An 18797-nucleotide genomic window follows, 5' to 3' on the forward strand; every position below is an offset into this window, starting at 1 on the left:
CTCTACATATCATCGACCCCTCCAAAGTAATGACTGTGGCCCCGTTTGACCTGTCTCATCTTCCACCCGGTAAGACCTTTGTAGCGGTTCCGGATCGTAAGAAGGTTCTACTCTGGGGCCATTCATCCAAACTAGCCGGTCATGCTGGCCAGAGGAAGACCTTTTTGCTCATCGCCCGACATTACTGGTGGCCTTCCCTGCGCAAGGATTTTGCGGACTTCGTCGCGGCTTGTTCCTCCTGTGCCCGTAACAAGGTTCCCAGGCACCTTCCAGCCGGCCGTCTTCTTCCTCTTCCCGTGCCTTCCGCTCCGTGGCAACACATTGCAATGGACTTCATTACGGATCTCCCTGTTTCTGCCGGTTGTACTGTTATTTGGGTGGTCACTGACCGCTTTTCTAAAATGGCCCACTTCATCCCTCTGCATCTGTGCTGGCTAAGGACTTCATTCATCACATTTTTCGTCTCCACGGCCTACCCCTCCACATTGTGTCTGATCGCGGGGTTCAGTTCACTTCGCGCTTCTGGTGAGCTACGTGTAAACTGCTGGATGTCACCTTGGATTTCTCCTCTGCTTATCATCCTCAGTCCAATGGTCAAGTGGAACGTATCAACCAGGTTCTTACCAGCTTTCTTCGGCACTTTGTCAATGCTCACCATAACGATTGGGTTGAGCTGCTGCCCTGGGTTGAGTTCTCCTATAATAACCATGAAAGCGAGTCCTCTTCCAAATCCCCGTTCTTTGTGGTCTACTGTCAACACCCCCGGATTCCGTTACCCGTCTCCTCTTCAGTGGACAATCCTGCCGCAGAGTCTCTAGTCTGCAAATTTTCAGCTATTTGGGAAGACTCTTGATTTGCACTTCTTTAGTCCTCCGAGCGGATGAAGAAACATGCTGATAAGAGATGCCTGGATCCACCTCAATTCCATCCGGGAGACGAGGTCTGGCTTTCCTCCAACTATGTTTGTCTCAAGATACCTTCCTATAAGTTGGGTCCGCAGTTCATCGGTCCGTTCGAAGTTCTGAACCAAATCAATCCCGTGGCTTACAAGCTGAAACTCCCGGCCTCCTTACGGATTACCAACTCCTTTCATGCATCCCTCCTCAAACCTGTTGTCCTTAATTCTTTCGCTGACGATCCAGGTACCACTCCAGCTCCTGTCTCTGCTGAGGACGTCTTTGAGGTAGAAAACATTTTGGCCACCAAGAGGGTAAGAGGAAAGACTTTCTTTCTTGTGGATTGGAAGGGGTTTGGCCCTGAGGAGAGGTCTTGGGAACCCAGAGAGAACATTCATGCCCCTCATCTTCTTAAAAAATTTCTTGCGGGCCTGAAGAAGAGGGGGCGTAAAGGGGGGATACTGTAGCATCGGCGTCTCCGCCTTCTGTCGGGCAGAGACGCCGTTCCCCTCACCGCCGCGGTCCAGGTCCGGCGTCCTCCCGCTCCCCTGCTGCTGTGGCACGCACCGTGCACAGCTTCCCGGGCACTATGCTTAGGGTGCGCGCACGCTCCCTCCCTCTTAAAGGGGTCGCGCGCGCCATCCTACAGAGTCCCCGGCCAATGGCCGGAGGACTTCTCCTATATAAGACACCTCCTCCAAAATGTAGGTTCCTGTGCAAGGTTGTTGTTCTGTGTGCTAACACTTGCTTCACCCCTCAGGTCCCGCTGCCTGTCAGTCCTGCTCGCCAGTCTGTCTACAGTCCAGCCCGCCAGCCTGTCTATAGTTCTGCCCGCCAGCCTGCTTACCTGGAAGCACCTGCCAGTTACCTGCCGTGCCCGCCAGCCTGCTTACCTGGAAGCACCTGCCTGTTACCTGTAGTGCCTGCCAGCCTGCCTACCTGGAGCACCTGTCAGTTACCTGTCGTGCCCGCCAGCCAGCCTACCTGGAGCACCTACCTGTTACCTGTCGTGCCCGCCAGCTCGCCTACCCAGAGCGCCCATCTGGCTATCTGCCAAACCAGCCTGCTTATCTACCCGGACCACCAGTCAGCCTTCCTGCCGTGCTCATCCGCTGTACCGGTCAGTTCCTGCCATCTGACCTGTGGGAGTCACCTGCTCTCACACAAGGTCGGTCCCAGAGTGGCACCTGGTCCCCCTGCTCGGTCCCTCCCTGGTTCACGGAGTCGATTTAGCCGCCGTGCGAACTTGGTCAGGCTGAGTAGGCACTTAGTCACGCCCCTCTGGTCCCTCCTTGCACCGAAGCGCAGAGGTTCCACCACCCGGACCCGTAACATAATATTTCCGTAGAGACTGTAGCAAGGGAAATATCTAAACAGTTCTCATGGCAGTAATCTCCCCGGCTTGCAAATCTACCAACGGATTACGTTTCACCATCCAGGGAAGACCCAAAACAACTGGTATGGGAAGACTGTTCAGGACACAGCAAGGGATTATTTCACAATGAACCGACCCCCACCCTCAGTTTTACATTATGTACAATCTGAGTAAATGCTTTCTCTGCAAGTGGCGCCGAGTCGATGGCGAAGATGGAAATAGGCTTAGCTAAAGTACAGCAACAAGACCATGAGTTTTCACAAACTCAGCATCAATCATGCTGACTCCTGTTCCACTGTCAACAAACACAGACTTTTTCTCGGTTTTGCTCTCTAGCACCACCTCTGCTGTCTGGACAAACCGGGAACTGCAAGCTGGCGACAAATGCACCCCATGCTTATCCAACTCCAGACTACCAAGAGTTAATCAAGTCTCCTTTTATTTAGGAATTGAAGGACAGGTCCCAACAAAATGGCCCTTTTTCCCACAAAAAAAAACATACGCCTTTTTTCTTGAGAATCTCTGGGTAAATGTATGATGTAAAAGCACCCCCTAACTGCATGGGTTCCTCCACCTCTCCCAGCACTGGTTCACTGCCAGACTGCTCCCCTGGCAGAGGTACATAACCCCGACAAGAAGGCCCCAGAGAAGGTGGTCTCACCCGTCTATCCGGAAACTCATCAAGAGAATGCCAAGAGTGAGCAAAGCAGTCATCAAAGCAAAAGGTGGCTACTTTGAAGAACCTAGAATATAAGACATATTTCCAGTTGTTTCACACTTTTTTGTTAAGTATATAATTCCACATGTGTTAATTCATAGTTTTGATGCTTTCAGTGTGAATGTACAATTTTCATAGTCATGAAAATACAGAAAAATCTTTAAATGAGAAGGTGTGTCAAAACTTTTGGTCTGTACTGTATGTGGGGCCATTATACTGTATGGAGAACTATGTGGTACCCATAATACTGTATGGAGGACTATGTGGTGCCCATAATACTGTATGGAGGACTATGTGGTGCCCATAATACTGTATGGAGGACTATGTGGGGCCCATTATTCTGTATGTTGGAGTATGTGGGGCCATTATACTGTATGGAGGACTATGTGGTGCCCATTATTTTGTATGGAGGACTATGTGGGGCCATTATACTGTATGGAGCACTATGTGGTGCCTATAATACTGTATGTAGAACTATGTGGTGCCCATGATACTGTATGGAGGACTATGTGGTGCCCATAATACTGTATGGAGGATTATGTGAGGCCATTATACTGTATGGAGGACTATGTGGGGCCATTACACTGTATGGAGGACTATGTGGGGCCATTATACTGTATGGAGGACTATGTGGGCCCCATTATACTGTATGGAGGACTATGTGGGGCCATTATACTGTAAGGAGGACTATGTGGGGCCATTATACTGTATGGAGGACTATGTGGGTCATTATACTGTATGGAGGTCTATGTGGGGCCATTATACTGTATGGAGGCCTATGCGGGGCCCATTATAATGTATGGAGGACTATGTGGGGTCCATTATACTGTATGGAGCACTATGTGGGGCCATTATACTGTATGGAGGACTAGGTGGCGCAATTATTCTGTATGGAGGACTATGTGGGGCCCATTATTCTGTATGGAGGACTATGTGGGGCCATTATACTGTATGGAGGACTATGTGGGGCCATTATACTGTGTGGAGGACTATGTGGGGCCATTATACTGTATGAAGGCCTATGTGGTGCCCATAATACTGTATGGAGGACTATACTGTCCGGTCTGCACTGTGCGCTGTGAGGATTCGCCGGTTTCTGAGCTATTGTGGAATTTACAATAGATATCACTCATGTAATATAAGAAGTGAAATCTTCGGCATTGTACTATATATATATTTCTCTGCGGTATCTGTGCATCATGAATCGTGGTATGTGATAAAGGGGCCACTGAGACTCTTTCCTCCGGGGCCCGCGAACACCTGGAGCCGGCCCTGATAGGGGGGGCAGATAGAAGCAACCAGGGGCTTATAATAAGAAATTACCCCCTAAGATAAAGAGATAGGAGGAAATCTTGGATGCTGGCAGAGATCCAGCAGTCCTGTGCCACTTCGGCTACCGACTACAGGTCTAATGTCTAAAAACACTCCTGACCTCCAACCTATTGATTAATATACTTGTTTACAGAGATCAAATAGGAAAACGCGTCAGCTGGGACGTTGCCTTATTTTTCTCACAATCGATAGTGTATATAAGGTACCGATAAAGTACGTCATGGGTAGTCGCTGCTGTTCCTGTGGACTTCATTGCCCGGACAGGATCTCAGTGGAGCAGGTAATATTGTTTTTCCATTTTTTGGGGTTTTTGGCCTCATGTGCCATATAGTGCTAATAAATACTGTACTTTCTCTACATTGAAAGGCTGTACCAAAAATTTGTATCATTGGCCAATTCCCTCCTTATCCAGCTAGAAACTAAACAACACCCCCATTGAGTAAGGCACAGTGTCGGCATTTTCTGCACACTCACAATAGTAAATCTGCCCCAATGTGTATTAGAAAGTTGCATTATTATAACATAAGGGGTCTCCCAATTTAGACCCCTTTTTGCTAGAATAGTACAGCGATCACCTGTAATCCAGGGTTTAATTTCTCTGCAGCTCCTCCGCAGGCGAACTGAAGCATTACATTTGATATATGCTTTGTATAATGGATGGAAATGTTAGATCCTCCAGACTCAGAGAGGCTCTTTGTAGCTGCGTCCACCATGGGTCACTTACGGTACCCCCTCTATTAACAGATTATGGAAATGGAATTTTTTAGGGTAAATCCTAGATCCCGTGATACGATTTTACGAGGGCTTGGACTCCTCTGTAACCCTATACTTACCTCTGGCATCTGCCCCTGCATTCTTACACTGTAGTTAGCACCTACATTTCCATTTGACAATAGACTCCTTTGACGATTTTACTTTCCTTGTCTGAAGGAAGAATGAAGTGGGTTTTCCTGGTAGCGCTGGCGGCCTGCTTCCTACAGGCCAGCTTTACTCTTAAAATCGCCTCCTTTAACATCGAAAGGTTTGGTATTTCCAAAGTTGACGACCCTGCCGTCCTAAACTTTCTTATCCAGGTAAGAATATCTGTATTGATCATATAGTTTTGAGAACTTTCTATGGATTGTTTGCAACATATAAGAAAACCAGTGCCAACCAGTAGCAAAAGGAGGGGAACCAATAAGGACGGGTTCCACTCACTTCAAGGACCCCTTAGCGGCTACATGATGGGCCGCTATGGTATACATGCCCTTTAAAGGATTTGGATTGGCTTACAAAAATAGGTTTTTTTTTTGTTCCCTAAAACAGCGCCCCTCTTGTGCATTGGCTGTGATCTGTATTACAGTTTTATGCCATTCACTTGAATAGCTGCAATACCAGACACTGCCAAGACATAAGAGTGGCGCTTTTACTGAAAAAAGACCTGTTTTCTAATCTCAGAAACCACTCCAGTGGCATTGTATGAAAATAGTTGTTGGTAGATTCTGCTAGTCATGGCCACAAAGTTCCTCTTGGCCATGCTTGCACAAAACTTCCAGAATGTCTGGGAGGCTCCTGGATAAAAGGGAAACCTCATAGGCCCCACTGAAATTTTTTATTTTCTTGCCTTGGCATCTTAGAAAGCTAAGTATAGATGTAACAGGACATAACAGTCCTATTAGTAGAAGATGGCAAAACCCCTGAAATATGGGGATAGAGTAGGAGAAACAGGAGTATTCCATGCGTTTCGCCACTCATGGTGGCTTCTTCAGAAGGAATCAAGGCAGATCATTATCCAGAATGATAAATTGACCCTATATGAATCTATAACACAGTAGCAAAATTACAAAGGTACCCAAGACAGTGAAAATACCATAGCCCCCTTGTAGTATATGGTAACAATAAGTCTGTAATATGGGGATAGAGTGGGGGAATAAGGAGTATCCCAATGCGTATCACCACTCATGGTGGCTTCCTCAGGGAAAATCAAGTCAAGCCAAAATTCAGAATGATCACTGGATCTATACACATCTAGAACACAATAGCAAAAATACAAAGATACACAAGACAGTGGAAAATACCATAGCTGTAATATGGAGATAGAATGAGGGGTAGCAGGAGTATCGCAATGCGTATCACCACTCATGGTGGCTTCCTCAAGGAACATCAAGTCAAGCCAATATCCATAATGACTAATGGACATAAACTAATCTAGAACACGGTAGCAAAATTACAAAGATACACAAGACAGAAGAGAATAAGTCCTGGTTGTAAACTATAGCAATATCCCTGTAATAATGGAATAGAGTGGGAGAAGCAGGAGTATCCCTGTGCATTTCGCCACTTATGGTGGCTTTCTCAGGGGGTATCAACTCTGGTCAATATCTAGAATGACCAATGGACCTATACAAATCTATAAGACTGTAGAAAATATACAAAGATACACAAGACAGTGAGAATACCATAGCCCTGGTAATATCTGATGGCTATGACTCTGTAGTATGGGAATAAAGTGGGGGAAGCAGGAGTATCCACATGTGTATCGCCGCCTACAGTGCTTCCTCAGGGGTACTGTGTAGCTATGTCTGCATTATTTTAAGACATAAATATTTAGGACTAAATACAGCATAAAATATTTAGATAACAATGCATCACCTTTAGAAAGATGGTATAGGCAGAGAATGGGCATATGTGCCATGATGTGTGCAGATGGCAAGAGATATGGCGGTCCACATGGGCGTACATCAAAAAAGTAAAAACCGGCTACTAAAGAAAAGAAAAGACAGAAAAGAAGGCAGCCCCTTCTGACATTCCCTATAATGACATATGTATGTTATGGGGTAGAAGAAGGTTTTGGATGGGACATTTGATTGGCCTTTGTGTTATCATTATTGCAGATCCTCAGGAGATATGAACTTATCGCTATTCAGGAGGTGATGAGTAAAGACGACACAGCCATTATAAGACTCGTCCAGGAGCTCAACTCGTGAGTAAAGCCCTATAATCTATATTAGGTCAGTCCTCTGCTGCTGCAGAGTCTTAGTCAGGTGTCTGGAACGGGAGGTCATGCGGGGCCCATCCGATGACATCCTGTCACAGTCACCTGACCGCCTCAGCCAATCACAGGTGACTGAAGAACATGACATCATCATTTTGGACCAATAGGTGAGTATACCTAACATGACCTGCAATTCTAAAAAAATTTTTTTACAAATCAGAAAACCCCTTTAAGAAAAAACTAAACGGTTTTGAAATCTGTAGTTGTGTATTTGGCCTCGGATCCCTGGATATCCTGCAGCCGAATCCGGAACAATACACTGAGCATGCTGGGAATTATCAGGGTATGTTCACATGGAATTTTTGAGGCGTTTTTATTTTATAGATTTTATTTTGGGGCGCGGAGTCTGCGAAAATATCCTCATAATAAAATGCCTCAAATCTGCTTCCCATTCATTTGAATTGGAAGAGGTCTATGGGGTAACGTTTCTCCTTGTGGAGAGTGGCATACCGGCTCTGGCATGCCAATGTAAGGAGGCTTATTCGCCGTGCTATGCTCCTCTGGGAAATTTAATATGCAAATTGCCTCTTCAGAGAGGAAGAGGACTTGAACTCTATAGCGCCACCTGTTGGAAGCAGCGATCCTACAAGTAACTATTGACCCTTTAACGAGTCAAGACCTGCTTCCAACAGGTGGCGCTATAGAGTTCAAGTCCTCTTCCTCTCTGATTAGGCAATTTGCATATTTGAATGGGAAAACGCACCTAGAATGCAAATATTAAGTTTTTTTCCTGCACATTTTTGGGTCAGAAGTATGGTGCACGTAAATGGTGACAAAAGGCTAATTTTTTATTGTAGTTTTTAATGCATTTTTTCCATTTTTTGCTGCGAAAAACACACCTTATTGCCTCACCCTATGCTATAGTAACACATCAAAAGCCACACTGAGAAACTGCATCAAAACAGTGTAAAAACCATGTTGATTTTTCAGCCTGAAAGTCCAAAAATTACTTGTGAATTAAGCTTTAGACTAAATTAATTCAAATAGTATTTCAGGCAAAAGCTCCTGCATACCTGAAGAGGAAGGGAACGACGCACAGATTAAAATATCGGTGTCATGCCCCGCCCCCGCGGAACCGGAAGAGAACGACGCACAGATTAAAATATCGGTGTCATGCCCCGCCCCCGCGGAACCGGAAGAGAACGACGCACAGATTAAAATATCGGTGTCATGCCCCGCCCCCGCGGAACCGGAACTAGGCTTTATTTGGAAAGCTCCTTTAAAGTATATTCTTTTGTCTGTTTCATACCAGGGCCACGGGTCTAAACTACAATTTGCTGATTTCTGACCATCTGGGTCGCAGCACTTACCGGGAGAAATATGTATATGTATACAGGTAAGAGACTATGGACATGTGATATATTCATATACTGGTCTCGGTGACTGCAGCCCATTCATATTGATGAGGAGGTGTCTCCTTGTACAGAACCTGTCCTCAGACAGACTGTTCATAAGATGTGTGACCCAAATTGAGAAAATTAGCTCTTTAATTAGTCAGCCTGGATTTTGCTTGGAGTGCAGTTACACGTGACGGCCGATTTCTCCAGGGTTGGAGGCATCTGAACACCTGTCTTGGCAGCGCCTTGGACCATGATAGATATGAAAGATGCCCGAAAGTGAAGAGCAGACTGTATGGTCCCATTAAAAACCACCGGCCAGATGGAGCGGGGTTAATGAGCTATTAATGGTTCACCGTCGTGTTTTTTTTTTTTGTTAACTCTACAGAGAGGACATCCTGAAGCCGACGGAGTGGTATCATTACGACGATGGCTGCGAAAACTGCGGCACGGACGTCTTCATCCGCGAACCTTTTGTCGCCCGGTTTTCGTCACCTACGACAGGTAGACGGGTGCCGTAATGGAGAGATACACACCCTCTGTCTCAGATATGTATAGAAATGACGTATATAATCATTACAGGGCACAAATACATTTCATATCGGTCCGCGGCACAGACACCCCGGGTCCTGTATGTGCACTTGGGCTCCTCTCCCACCTTATATGATGCCCCCATAGATAGAAACGTAACCGATAGAAGTAACTTAGGTGTCCAATCTTGGAAGCCACAGGCTGCCATGTCATTGGCACCCCACAATCATGGGGTGGTGGGGATGTCGATGAGCACAAGAAAGGACACCTTCGCCCAGTTCCAACCACTTACAGTATATGCCGCTGTTGTGATTGACAGCGGCAATTAAGAGTTTAAACTGCTGCAATCGGTGCTATCTCTAATCAGGTGCTGGCTGTTTAATGCAGCTGGCACCAGCGCTGTATAGAGCGGGCCCAGCTCCTGAGCCTGCTCCATAAATGCAGTGCACCTATCCACTGTTCACCTATAGCAGATGTCGCAAGTTGAAACCTTGGGTCAGGAGCCATGTGTCCGGTTCAGACAACACAGTCCGCACTCAGAGCGTAAATGTTGGACTCTGAAATCGGCCTTGGTCTTAGTCGGCTGATCGTGATGATGCCAGGAGTCTGACTGCCAAGAATCTAATATTAATGTCCATCAATAGGTCCCAGAAAACCCCTTTAAAAGGAGTTATTCTCTTCTTCCTAAATGAATATTGTCGGATAGATCTTGGAAATACAAGCGATTTTGCAATTTACTGTTTATTAAAATTTGCAGCCGTTCTTGAGATATTAACATTTTTCTTTTGTTTACAGCTCATTGCCTGGGAGACCGACCACCGCTGCTGTCTATCTTGTAAGCACTGCGCTGACGCTGGTCGGGATCAGGAGGTAACAGAACAGTCCAGTGATCCTGGCTCAGCTTCAAAACAGTGCTTACAAGCTCTATAGAAAGGAGCTTGTAAGCACTTTGAATATTTTGCCATCTAGCAGCAGTGGTCGGTCTCCAAGTCAACGAGCTGTAATCAAGAGAAAATTATTGATATCTGAAGAACGGCAGAAAATTTTAACTAACACTAATTTGCTAAATTGCTCGTATTTACAAGCGCTATCCGACAATGCCCTTCCATGAAAATGGGAATAACCCTTTAAGGCTTCTCGGCCACTTAAAGGGGTGATCTGATCACAGATGTGTCTACTGTATATGAACATATAGTACATTTCCTCCGACCTCCATCATCCTGACACATGTTTGCAGTATACATGCATCTCATAGCTCGTCCATCCTTATGTAGATAAATATTTGGCCTGTTGCTAAGTACTTTTTGCACGCAGGAATTTTAAGTGGTCATTTTTGACATTATGTCTCGTCGCTGCAGTAAAAGAAGCGACCACAAGGTGGGGCTTTAAGATAACGGACGGGCCCCCCCATCTGTATCCCATTAGATTGTTGCACAGTCGCGCTGCTTAATCACAGCACAGAGTGAATGCAAGATTGTGATAGCATAATGGGATTTTATGGTGATGAAGAACTCGGAGCAAACAGGCGCATGTGGTGGGAGTGGAGTGGGGGTTTCGTGACGTGTGACAAAGGTTAAAAGTTGAATATAATGTCTGCGCATCTATTTTTATTACTTTTTATCACATTCTTACCAAGTTATCAGCAATTATTTCCTTCTGTAATGACGGTTTATGTAATACATCTATAAAACCATGGACAATGTGGACCAGTTCTCTCCAGGCTTATAAAATGGGTTATTTCATTATTGCTTTATTGTCCCCCCGGCTGCACTTAGCGGCAGAAAAGACCCTTATTTCCACATTTCCAGCCAGCCCATTCTCCATACATTTGAATGGATATATGTCTGTGTTGTGCGTGCAGCCGCATCTCCATTGAAGTATATGGACGGTGCAGTGGGGTTAGTTAGTTAGTTAGTAAGTAAAGCCGAATAAAGACTTGCGTCCATCAAGTTCGACCTGTTAGTTCTGTAATTGCTAAAGTTGATCCAGAGGAGGGCAAAAACCCCAAATGATTTGGCCAATCTTCACCTGAGGAAAAATTCCCTCCCGACTCTGAAACCAGCAGTCAGAATAAATCCCTGTATCAACCTACTATTTTATTTTATTTTTAAGTATATGCTGAAATCTGCCTGGTATCTAGAAATGCATCCAGTCCCCGCTTGAACTGGTTTAGTGAATCCGACATTACCGTCTCCTCACTCAGTGAATTCCATATTCTCACTGCTCTTACCGTAAAGAACCCCTTCCTATGCTGGTGCTGAAACCTTTTCTCTTCCAGTCTTAGTGAGTGCCCTCTTGTTACCGTAATATCCCTCCTTTTGAACAAATCCCGGGCAAGATCTCTATACTGTCCCCTAACATATTTGTACACATTTATTATGTCCCCCCTCAACCTTCTCTTTTCCAGGCTGAATAGTCCTAGTTTTGCCAACCTCTCTGGGTATTGCAGTCCCTCCATTCCCTTTATTAATTTTGTTGCCCTCCTTTGTACCTTTTCAAGCTCATTTATATCCTTTCTATATATTGGGGCCCATAACTGAGCACAGTATTCCAAGTGTGGTCTGACCAGTGCTTTGTACAGTGGAAGAACAATGTTCTCATCCTTTGCAGCTATACCTCTTCTGATACATCCCATTACCCTGTTTGCCCTTACAGCAGCGGCCTGACTTTGGGCACTCCAATTTAGTTTGCTATCAATCAAGATGCCCAAGTCCTTCTCCATCTCTGAATTCCCCAATGATTTCCCATTCAGTGAGTACTGGTGACTTCCATTTTTCCTTCCCATATGTATGACCTTACATTTCTCCTCGTTAAACCTCATTTGCCATTTAATGCTCCACCTACCCAGCTTATCCAAATCCCTCTGTAGGTCTGCACTGTCCTCTTTTGTATTAATTGTTTTACATAACTTTGTGTCATCTGCAAATATTGATATTTTACTATTTATCCCGTTGACTATGTCGTTAATAAAGATATTAAATAACATTGGGCCTAGTACAGACCCCTGTGGTACCCCACTAGTGACGCTTACCCAATCTGAGTATATTCCATTTATAACCACCCTCTGCCTTCTATCCTTTAACCAGTTAGCTACCCACTTGCAGACATTTTCCCCCAGCCCCATCATTCTCATTTTGTATACCAACCTATTATGTGGCACGCTATCGAACGCTTTTGAGAAGTCGAGATACACGACATCCACTGGTTCCCCCTGATCTAATCGAGAGCTAACCTCCTCGTAGAAGTCAATCAGGTTTGTTTGGCAGGAGCGATTCCTCATGAATCCATGTTGGTTCGGGGTTAATAGATTATTAGCGTCAAGATGCTCCATGATTGCCTCATTAATAAAGCCTTCAAAAATTTTGCCCACAACGGACGTCAGACTCACCGGCCGATAGTTTCCGGCGTCACTTTTCGCTCCCTTTTTGAATATTGGCACTACATTCGCCTGTCGCCAATCAAGTGGTACAGACCCAGTCTCAACAGAGTCCTTAAATATAAGATATAACGGTCTGTCTATCACATGACTTAGTTCCCTTAGTACCCGTGGGTGTATGCCATCAGGTCCTGGTGATTTGGTTATTTTAATGTTACTGAGGCGTTTCTGTACCCCAGCTTGGGTTAGATTTGTCATACTTAGTGGAGGATTAAGTTTGTCACTTCTCATTTCTCCTGTTAGTTCTTTTTCCTTTGTGAAAGTTGACGAAAAAAATTTATTTAATAGATTAGCTTCATCCTCATCTTTCTCTATGATTTTGCCTTCATCACTTTTTATCGGTCCAATATTATCCGATTTAATCCTTTTACTATTTATATACGTAAAGAACAGTTTGGGATTTGATCTACTTTCCCTAGCAATACGTCTCTCTGTTTCCTCCTTCGCTATTTTTATTTGTTTTTTGCAGGTTCTCGTTTTTTCCTTGTAACACATTAGTGCCTCCTTACTGTTTTCCTGTTTTAATCTCTTGAATGCCTCTTTTTTGCTATTTAACGCCCCTTTTACGTTCTTGTTCAACCATTTTGGTTTCCTCTTATTTCTGGCCCTTTTATTCCCATACGGTATATACCTCTCGCACTGAGTATTCAGAATTCTTTTGAAGGTTTCCCATTTACTATTCGTATTCCTTTGATTAAGAACTTTGTCCCAGTCTATAAGTTGAAGGTTTTCTTTCAGCTGATCAAACTTCGCCCTCCTAAAGTTTAATGTTTTAGTTGTTCCCTTATTGATAACCCTACTGAAGGGCATTTTGAAGTCGATAATATTATGGTCGCTATTACCTAGGTGCCCCCCTATCTGTACCTCAGTTATTCTATCAGGCCTATTAGTCAATATTAAGTCCAACACGGCCTTCCCTCTCGTTGGTTCCTGCACTAGTTGGGAGAGATAATTATCCTTAATATTTGTCAAGAACCTTTTTCCTTTCTGAGATCTACAGGTCTCTGTTTCCCAGTCAATATCCGGGTAGTTGAAGTCCCCCATTACAATCACCTCATTATGTTTTGCTACTTTGTCTATTTGTCCTAATAGCAGTTTCTCATTCTCCTCTGTTATATTAGGTGGCTTATAGCAGACCCCCAGTAATATTTTATTATTATTTTTTGCCCCCTCTATCTCTACCCACATGGACTCGACCCCCTCTTCTCCCTCTCCTATATCTTCCCTTAGTCTGGGCTTTAGACGTGACCTTACATATAAGCAGACTCCTCCGCCCTTCCCCTGTTTCCGGTCCCTTCTAAATAAACTATAATCTGTTAAATTTACCGCCCAGTCGTAGCTATCGTCTAGCCAAGTCTCTGTTATACCTACGATGTCATACCTCTCCTCCGATATAAGCGCCCGCAGCTCATCCGCCTTATTGGTCAGGCTTCTTGCGTTGGTCAGCATGCAAGATAAAACTTTGGGGTTATTTAGCATCCTATTCTTCTCTAACGATCTAACTGTACAATCCCCACCCCCCTCTCCACCCTCATTATATTCACTTCTCCCCTTCCCCCTTGCTTGCCTCACATCCCACCTATTTCCTTGGTTTCCCCCCCCCGTCTCTAGTTTAAAAACTCCTCCAACCTATTAGCCATCTTCTTCCCCAGCACCGCTGCACCCTCCCCATTGAGGTGCAGCCCGTCCCTACGGTAGAGCCTGTAGCCGACAGCGAAGTCGGCCCAGTTCTCCATGAACCCAAACCCTTCTGCCTTGCACCAACTCTTTAGCCACTTATTCACCTCCCTAACCTCACGTTGGCGCTCCTGTGTGGCTCGCGGGATTGGTAGTATTTCTGAGAAAACTAGCTTGGAGGTCCTTGCCCTAAGCTTCCTACCTAGATCCCTGAAATCATTTTTAAGGACCCTCCATCTACCACTCACTTTGTCATTGGTGCCAATGTGGACCATGACCGCTGGGTCTTCGCCAGCCCCACCCAGTAACCTGTCAACCCGATCCGCGATGTGCCGGACTCGAGCGCCAGGGAGGCAGCACACCGTTCGGCGATCCCGGTCTTTGTGACAGATTGCCCTGTCTGTCCCCCTAATAATAGAGTCACCCACTACCAGGACCTGTCTAGCCTGCCCTACACTTCCCCCCTCCCCCTCATTACTGGAGCATACACTCCCCCGGCGGTCAGAGGATCTGTCGTGCTCCAATAATGCCGGTTCTGAACCAGCCTTCCTATACTTCTTCCCTCTATCCCTTCTAACTGTTACCCAGCTCCCTGCCTGTTCAGCCTGCGCTTCCCCACTAAGCTCCACCCCCAGTGTTGACCCATTGAGTGTCTGCTCGGTGAGCAGCAAACTCCGTTCCATGTTGTCGATGCTCCTCAGTACCGCTATCTGAGCACTTAGATCCAGGATTTGGGCTTCCAAGTGCACGATATGCTCACATCTCTCGCAGCAGTATGGATCCCTGAGCGGTAGCTCAGGGAATGCATACATTGCGCAAGATGTACACTGCACGGCTCCGGCCAACATGGACGTCATTCTAAATATGGGGATACAGTCAGTATATATGTACAAGTACAAAACACAATTATTTATATATAGGTGTATGGACGGGGATCAATTAGGGATGTGCAAGTGTATCGATTAGATATCGGCGCGGGATCAGTTAAGTATGGACGGGGGATCAATTAAGTATCAATTAAGTATGGACGGGGGATCAGCTGAGTGGGTCAGGTGGATTAATTAAGTATGGACGGTGTGTCAATTAACTATGGACTGGGATCAATAAGTATGGACTGGGGAAATAATTAATTGTGGACTAGGGAATCAATCAATTAATTATGGACAGGGGGTTTAATTAAATAGGATGGGGGGTAAAGCAAATAAATAGGTATGGACGGTGGAGGGTGGAATTGGTGGACCCTCATCATTTTGATAAGTGAGGATCCCAGAGGCTTTAGTTTTAATCATACATGTTCACACCGCCTGTATATAGCACATCAAATGTACTGTGTCAAGGACTGCTCATGAAGGGTGCAAACTCCTGCATAGGGGCCCACCAGGAGATTCACCTTCTCCCCTGTGGGCCAGTCCGAGCCTGAGGCTCTGCTTCCTCTAATGTCCATTGTTTGTGCCCTAGGCCCCGATCTCCATTCGTTTTGTGTCTTAATCAATCATTTCATTGTTTTTTTGTTATAGTCTCAGTCTTTAATTTCCATTGGTTTTATGTTTTAATCCTTGATAGTCCTGAAAAAACACTAAAAGTCCCTTGTCCTGATGTCCAGTGGCGTAACTTGAAGCCCCCAATGCAAACTCTCCAACAGGGCTCCCAAATAACAAAGGTCTTTAATAGTAATAGTCTTTTCATATGGGGCTAAGGGACCTTTTGGGACCCCTCTAGTCTCCTGGACCTGGATGCAATTCCAACCCCTGCACCTATTATAGTTACTCCCCAGCTGATGTCCATTGGTTGGGTCCCAGTTACCGATTTTGGCACCTTAGTCCCTTATGTTCATTGGTGTTGTGTTAAAGTCCTTGTCTCCAATGTCCAGAAGTTGAATCCATTACATTTGTGTCTCAGTCCCTGATTTCCATTGGCTTAGTCCCTGAAGTCCCTGCCTTCTTTAGTTTTTTTTTGTCCTACTTCTTGCCCGTAATGTCTCAGTCCCAGATCTTTCTTGATTTTGTGTCTGAGTCTAAAGCCCATTATACACATTGGCTAACGTTGACCGAACACGCTGATATCAATGGATTTGGCTAGCAGTGTCATGTGTATGGGACCCCTGACAGTCGTTTGATTAGGATTTGGCATTCAGGAGGTGGATCAACTAAACCTCAGGTCAGGGTGGACACAGGGATCTCGGGCGTCGGCAGAGCTTGGAACAGCAGGCTGTCAGGCACTTAGTACGAAGAGGACTCGGAAATCCAGCAATGCAAGCAGTAGACTAACTCCCAATGGAGGACTGGATGAAAGCCTCAGAAGCAGGAGGACACAACAGGAACCGAAGACTTGGATAAAGTCAAAGATCCAAACACAAGTCTGTAGTACACTGTTTTGGTTTAACATTCAGACACAAGGGTGTTCAAACGGGCCTTAAAAGGCCTAAGGAGATGATGTCATGGAGGCCTGCTGGGCCACTTGTAAAACCAGACATGAAGCATAGCAGAGAGCACAGCCATAGAGGAAGGAGGCAGAGCCATGCAAAGCCGACGCAGCTGCATAACAGGCATGTCCAATTTCAGACTTCCGATCCTTTTGTTCTTCAAGAGATAAGCTGCCACCAGAGATGTCTTACTGCGCCTCTCTGATAGAGAACACAGGAGTGTGCGGCCGAGAAAGAGAGATGGCCGAGTTGGCTGCCCCATTGTTCTGCCAACAGCCATGTAAGGTGTATTGGGCATAATCCCCAGTGTCCAGTAGTTTATTACCTCACTTTCTTCCCTGATATCTAGTACTTAAAGAACTTTTCCAGAATCACAATATCAATGACCTGTTCTTAAGATAAGTCCGCCACATCAGAACTGTGGGGTTCCGATAATTGGCTCATTAAAATCCCATAACGCTTGTGTGAGGACTGGAGCCTGTCCAATGCACCAAGCTACTGCTAAATTGAATTGTATTGTGAACGTTAAGAAGCCGGCCATCCTCAACATGGATCCCAGGTAAGAATGATTTTTGGGGGTGTTAGAATAGATCCTAATTAGGTCAGTTGTATTCAGGTGACACCCCCAAATCAGGACACTTGGACCAATTCCTTACCCCTGTGTTTGCTAACGATGAAGTTCACTTGGAGAGAGTTGTCCTCTGCAGGTTCTCACCACCTCATACCATGGTTGATGGCGCCCACCATGCTGGTCCTCCTCTCTCCACAAGCTCTGCTCTATCGTATGTATGTCTTTGCCTATTCATAAACTTTTTCTCGTGCTGTTTCCCCCTTAGAGCTGAAGGACTTTGCCCTGGCCTCCATTCACACCAGTCCAGATTATGCCGTGCGGGAGGTGGACGCTCTGTATGACGTGTGGGAAGACGCCAAGCAGCGCCTGCTCCTGGAGGTTCCTCCATTTATTATTATCTTTTATTTATGAGGCTCCTACGTCTCCACATCTAAGCATCGGGGGGATGATTGACAGTGACAGACACGTTACATTGAACATAATAGCTCTGCACGTTCAGGAAACCATCCCGGCTAGGGGGAAGGAAGATAAAGAGAAGATTACAACTTTTTTTTTATTCAGGGGAGCAGGGCCACGAAGGAGCGAGCTGCTGTGCATCTTTCGGGATGTTTCTCCATTTGACTTAATTTAGAGAGTCTGTTCTTCTCTCTGTGCTGCCCTGCAGGAGTAATCTCTGGGCCTCCTTGTAATGTTTCCTGTATCCCTTCTATGACTCAAATTGTACAGAGCAGCTCTTCTGTGTCCAACCAAAGGCTATCGAAATATGTGCAAAATTTGGTGCTGCTTCATTTCTTACTATATCTTTAGGGTGATTGGAGCTTTGTTTTTGTGATACAGAGCTCCAAATCCACTGCATAAAGAGAATTTTGGATTCTTGCTGCCACCACTAGGGGGAGCATAGGAGCTTACTGCATACAGCTTATACATTGGACTGCATAATAAAAATGTATGCAGTGAGTTCCCCCTAGTGGTGGCTACTGGCAGCTAGAATTTTAAAGGATTTTCCGGGTTTTGCAAAACCCCTGTCCTCTGGCTGTAGTTTGTGTTTTTTCTTTAAAAAAACTGCACTTTACTCACCCTCCCTGAGTTCAGCATTGAGTCTCCGCCAATGCTCCCAGTGTCTGTTATTAGCTGCAGTCAATCAGTGATTTCAGCAGCTCGTGCCATCAACTCGGGCAGAGGCACTGAGCTCAGTTATTGGCTGCAGCGCTGTCGATATGATGTCAGCACTTCAGACAATAACAGACCACTGGGAGGAGCGGCGGAGACTCAGCGTTGGACCCGTGAAGGGTGAGTAAAGCGCAGTTTGTTTGTTTGCAGCTGGGGGACAAGGGTTTTCTGAAATAAGTCCTTAATGACCACTAAGATGCTCTTTTTATGGCTGTCATTAACCCCTTAATGATATAAAACTAAAGCATTGCGGTATATAGTCCACTCGAATAAACAATTACAGATTCAAATCCTGTAG

The 18797-nt window shown here is 45.5% G+C and overlaps 1 protein-coding gene across 3 annotated transcripts in view; it reads left to right on the forward strand.

Moving 5' to 3' along the window:
* The first annotated feature begins 4483 nt into the window (after positions 1–4483).
* LOC141153104 (deoxyribonuclease-1-like) overlaps positions 4484–18797 on the forward strand; it is a 52724-nt gene continuing 38410 nt past the window's right edge. For 2 of the 3 annotated variants that reach the window (XM_073637786.1, XM_073637785.1), the window contains exons 1-6: positions 4484–4601; positions 5252–5394; positions 7195–7283; positions 8608–8691; positions 9081–9196; positions 17595–17707. In XM_073637786.1, coding sequence (XP_073493887.1) covers positions 5257–5394; positions 7195–7283; positions 8608–8691; positions 9081–9196; positions 17595–17707 — 540 coding nt within the window. In that variant the 5' untranslated portion in view covers positions 4484–4601; positions 5252–5256. The remainder of the gene's footprint in view (positions 4602–5251; positions 5395–7194; positions 7284–8607; positions 8692–9080; positions 9197–17594; positions 17708–18797) is intronic. The other variant, XM_073637788.1, reaches the window with a different exon arrangement.

Source organism: Phyllobates terribilis, unplaced genomic scaffold, assembly GCF_046119375.1.
Source record: "Phyllobates terribilis strain yellow unplaced genomic scaffold, ASM4611937v1 Scaffold_7__3_contigs__length_470593459, whole genome shotgun sequence".
Classification (NCBI taxonomy): domain Eukaryota; kingdom Metazoa; phylum Chordata; class Amphibia; order Anura; family Dendrobatidae; genus Phyllobates; species Phyllobates terribilis.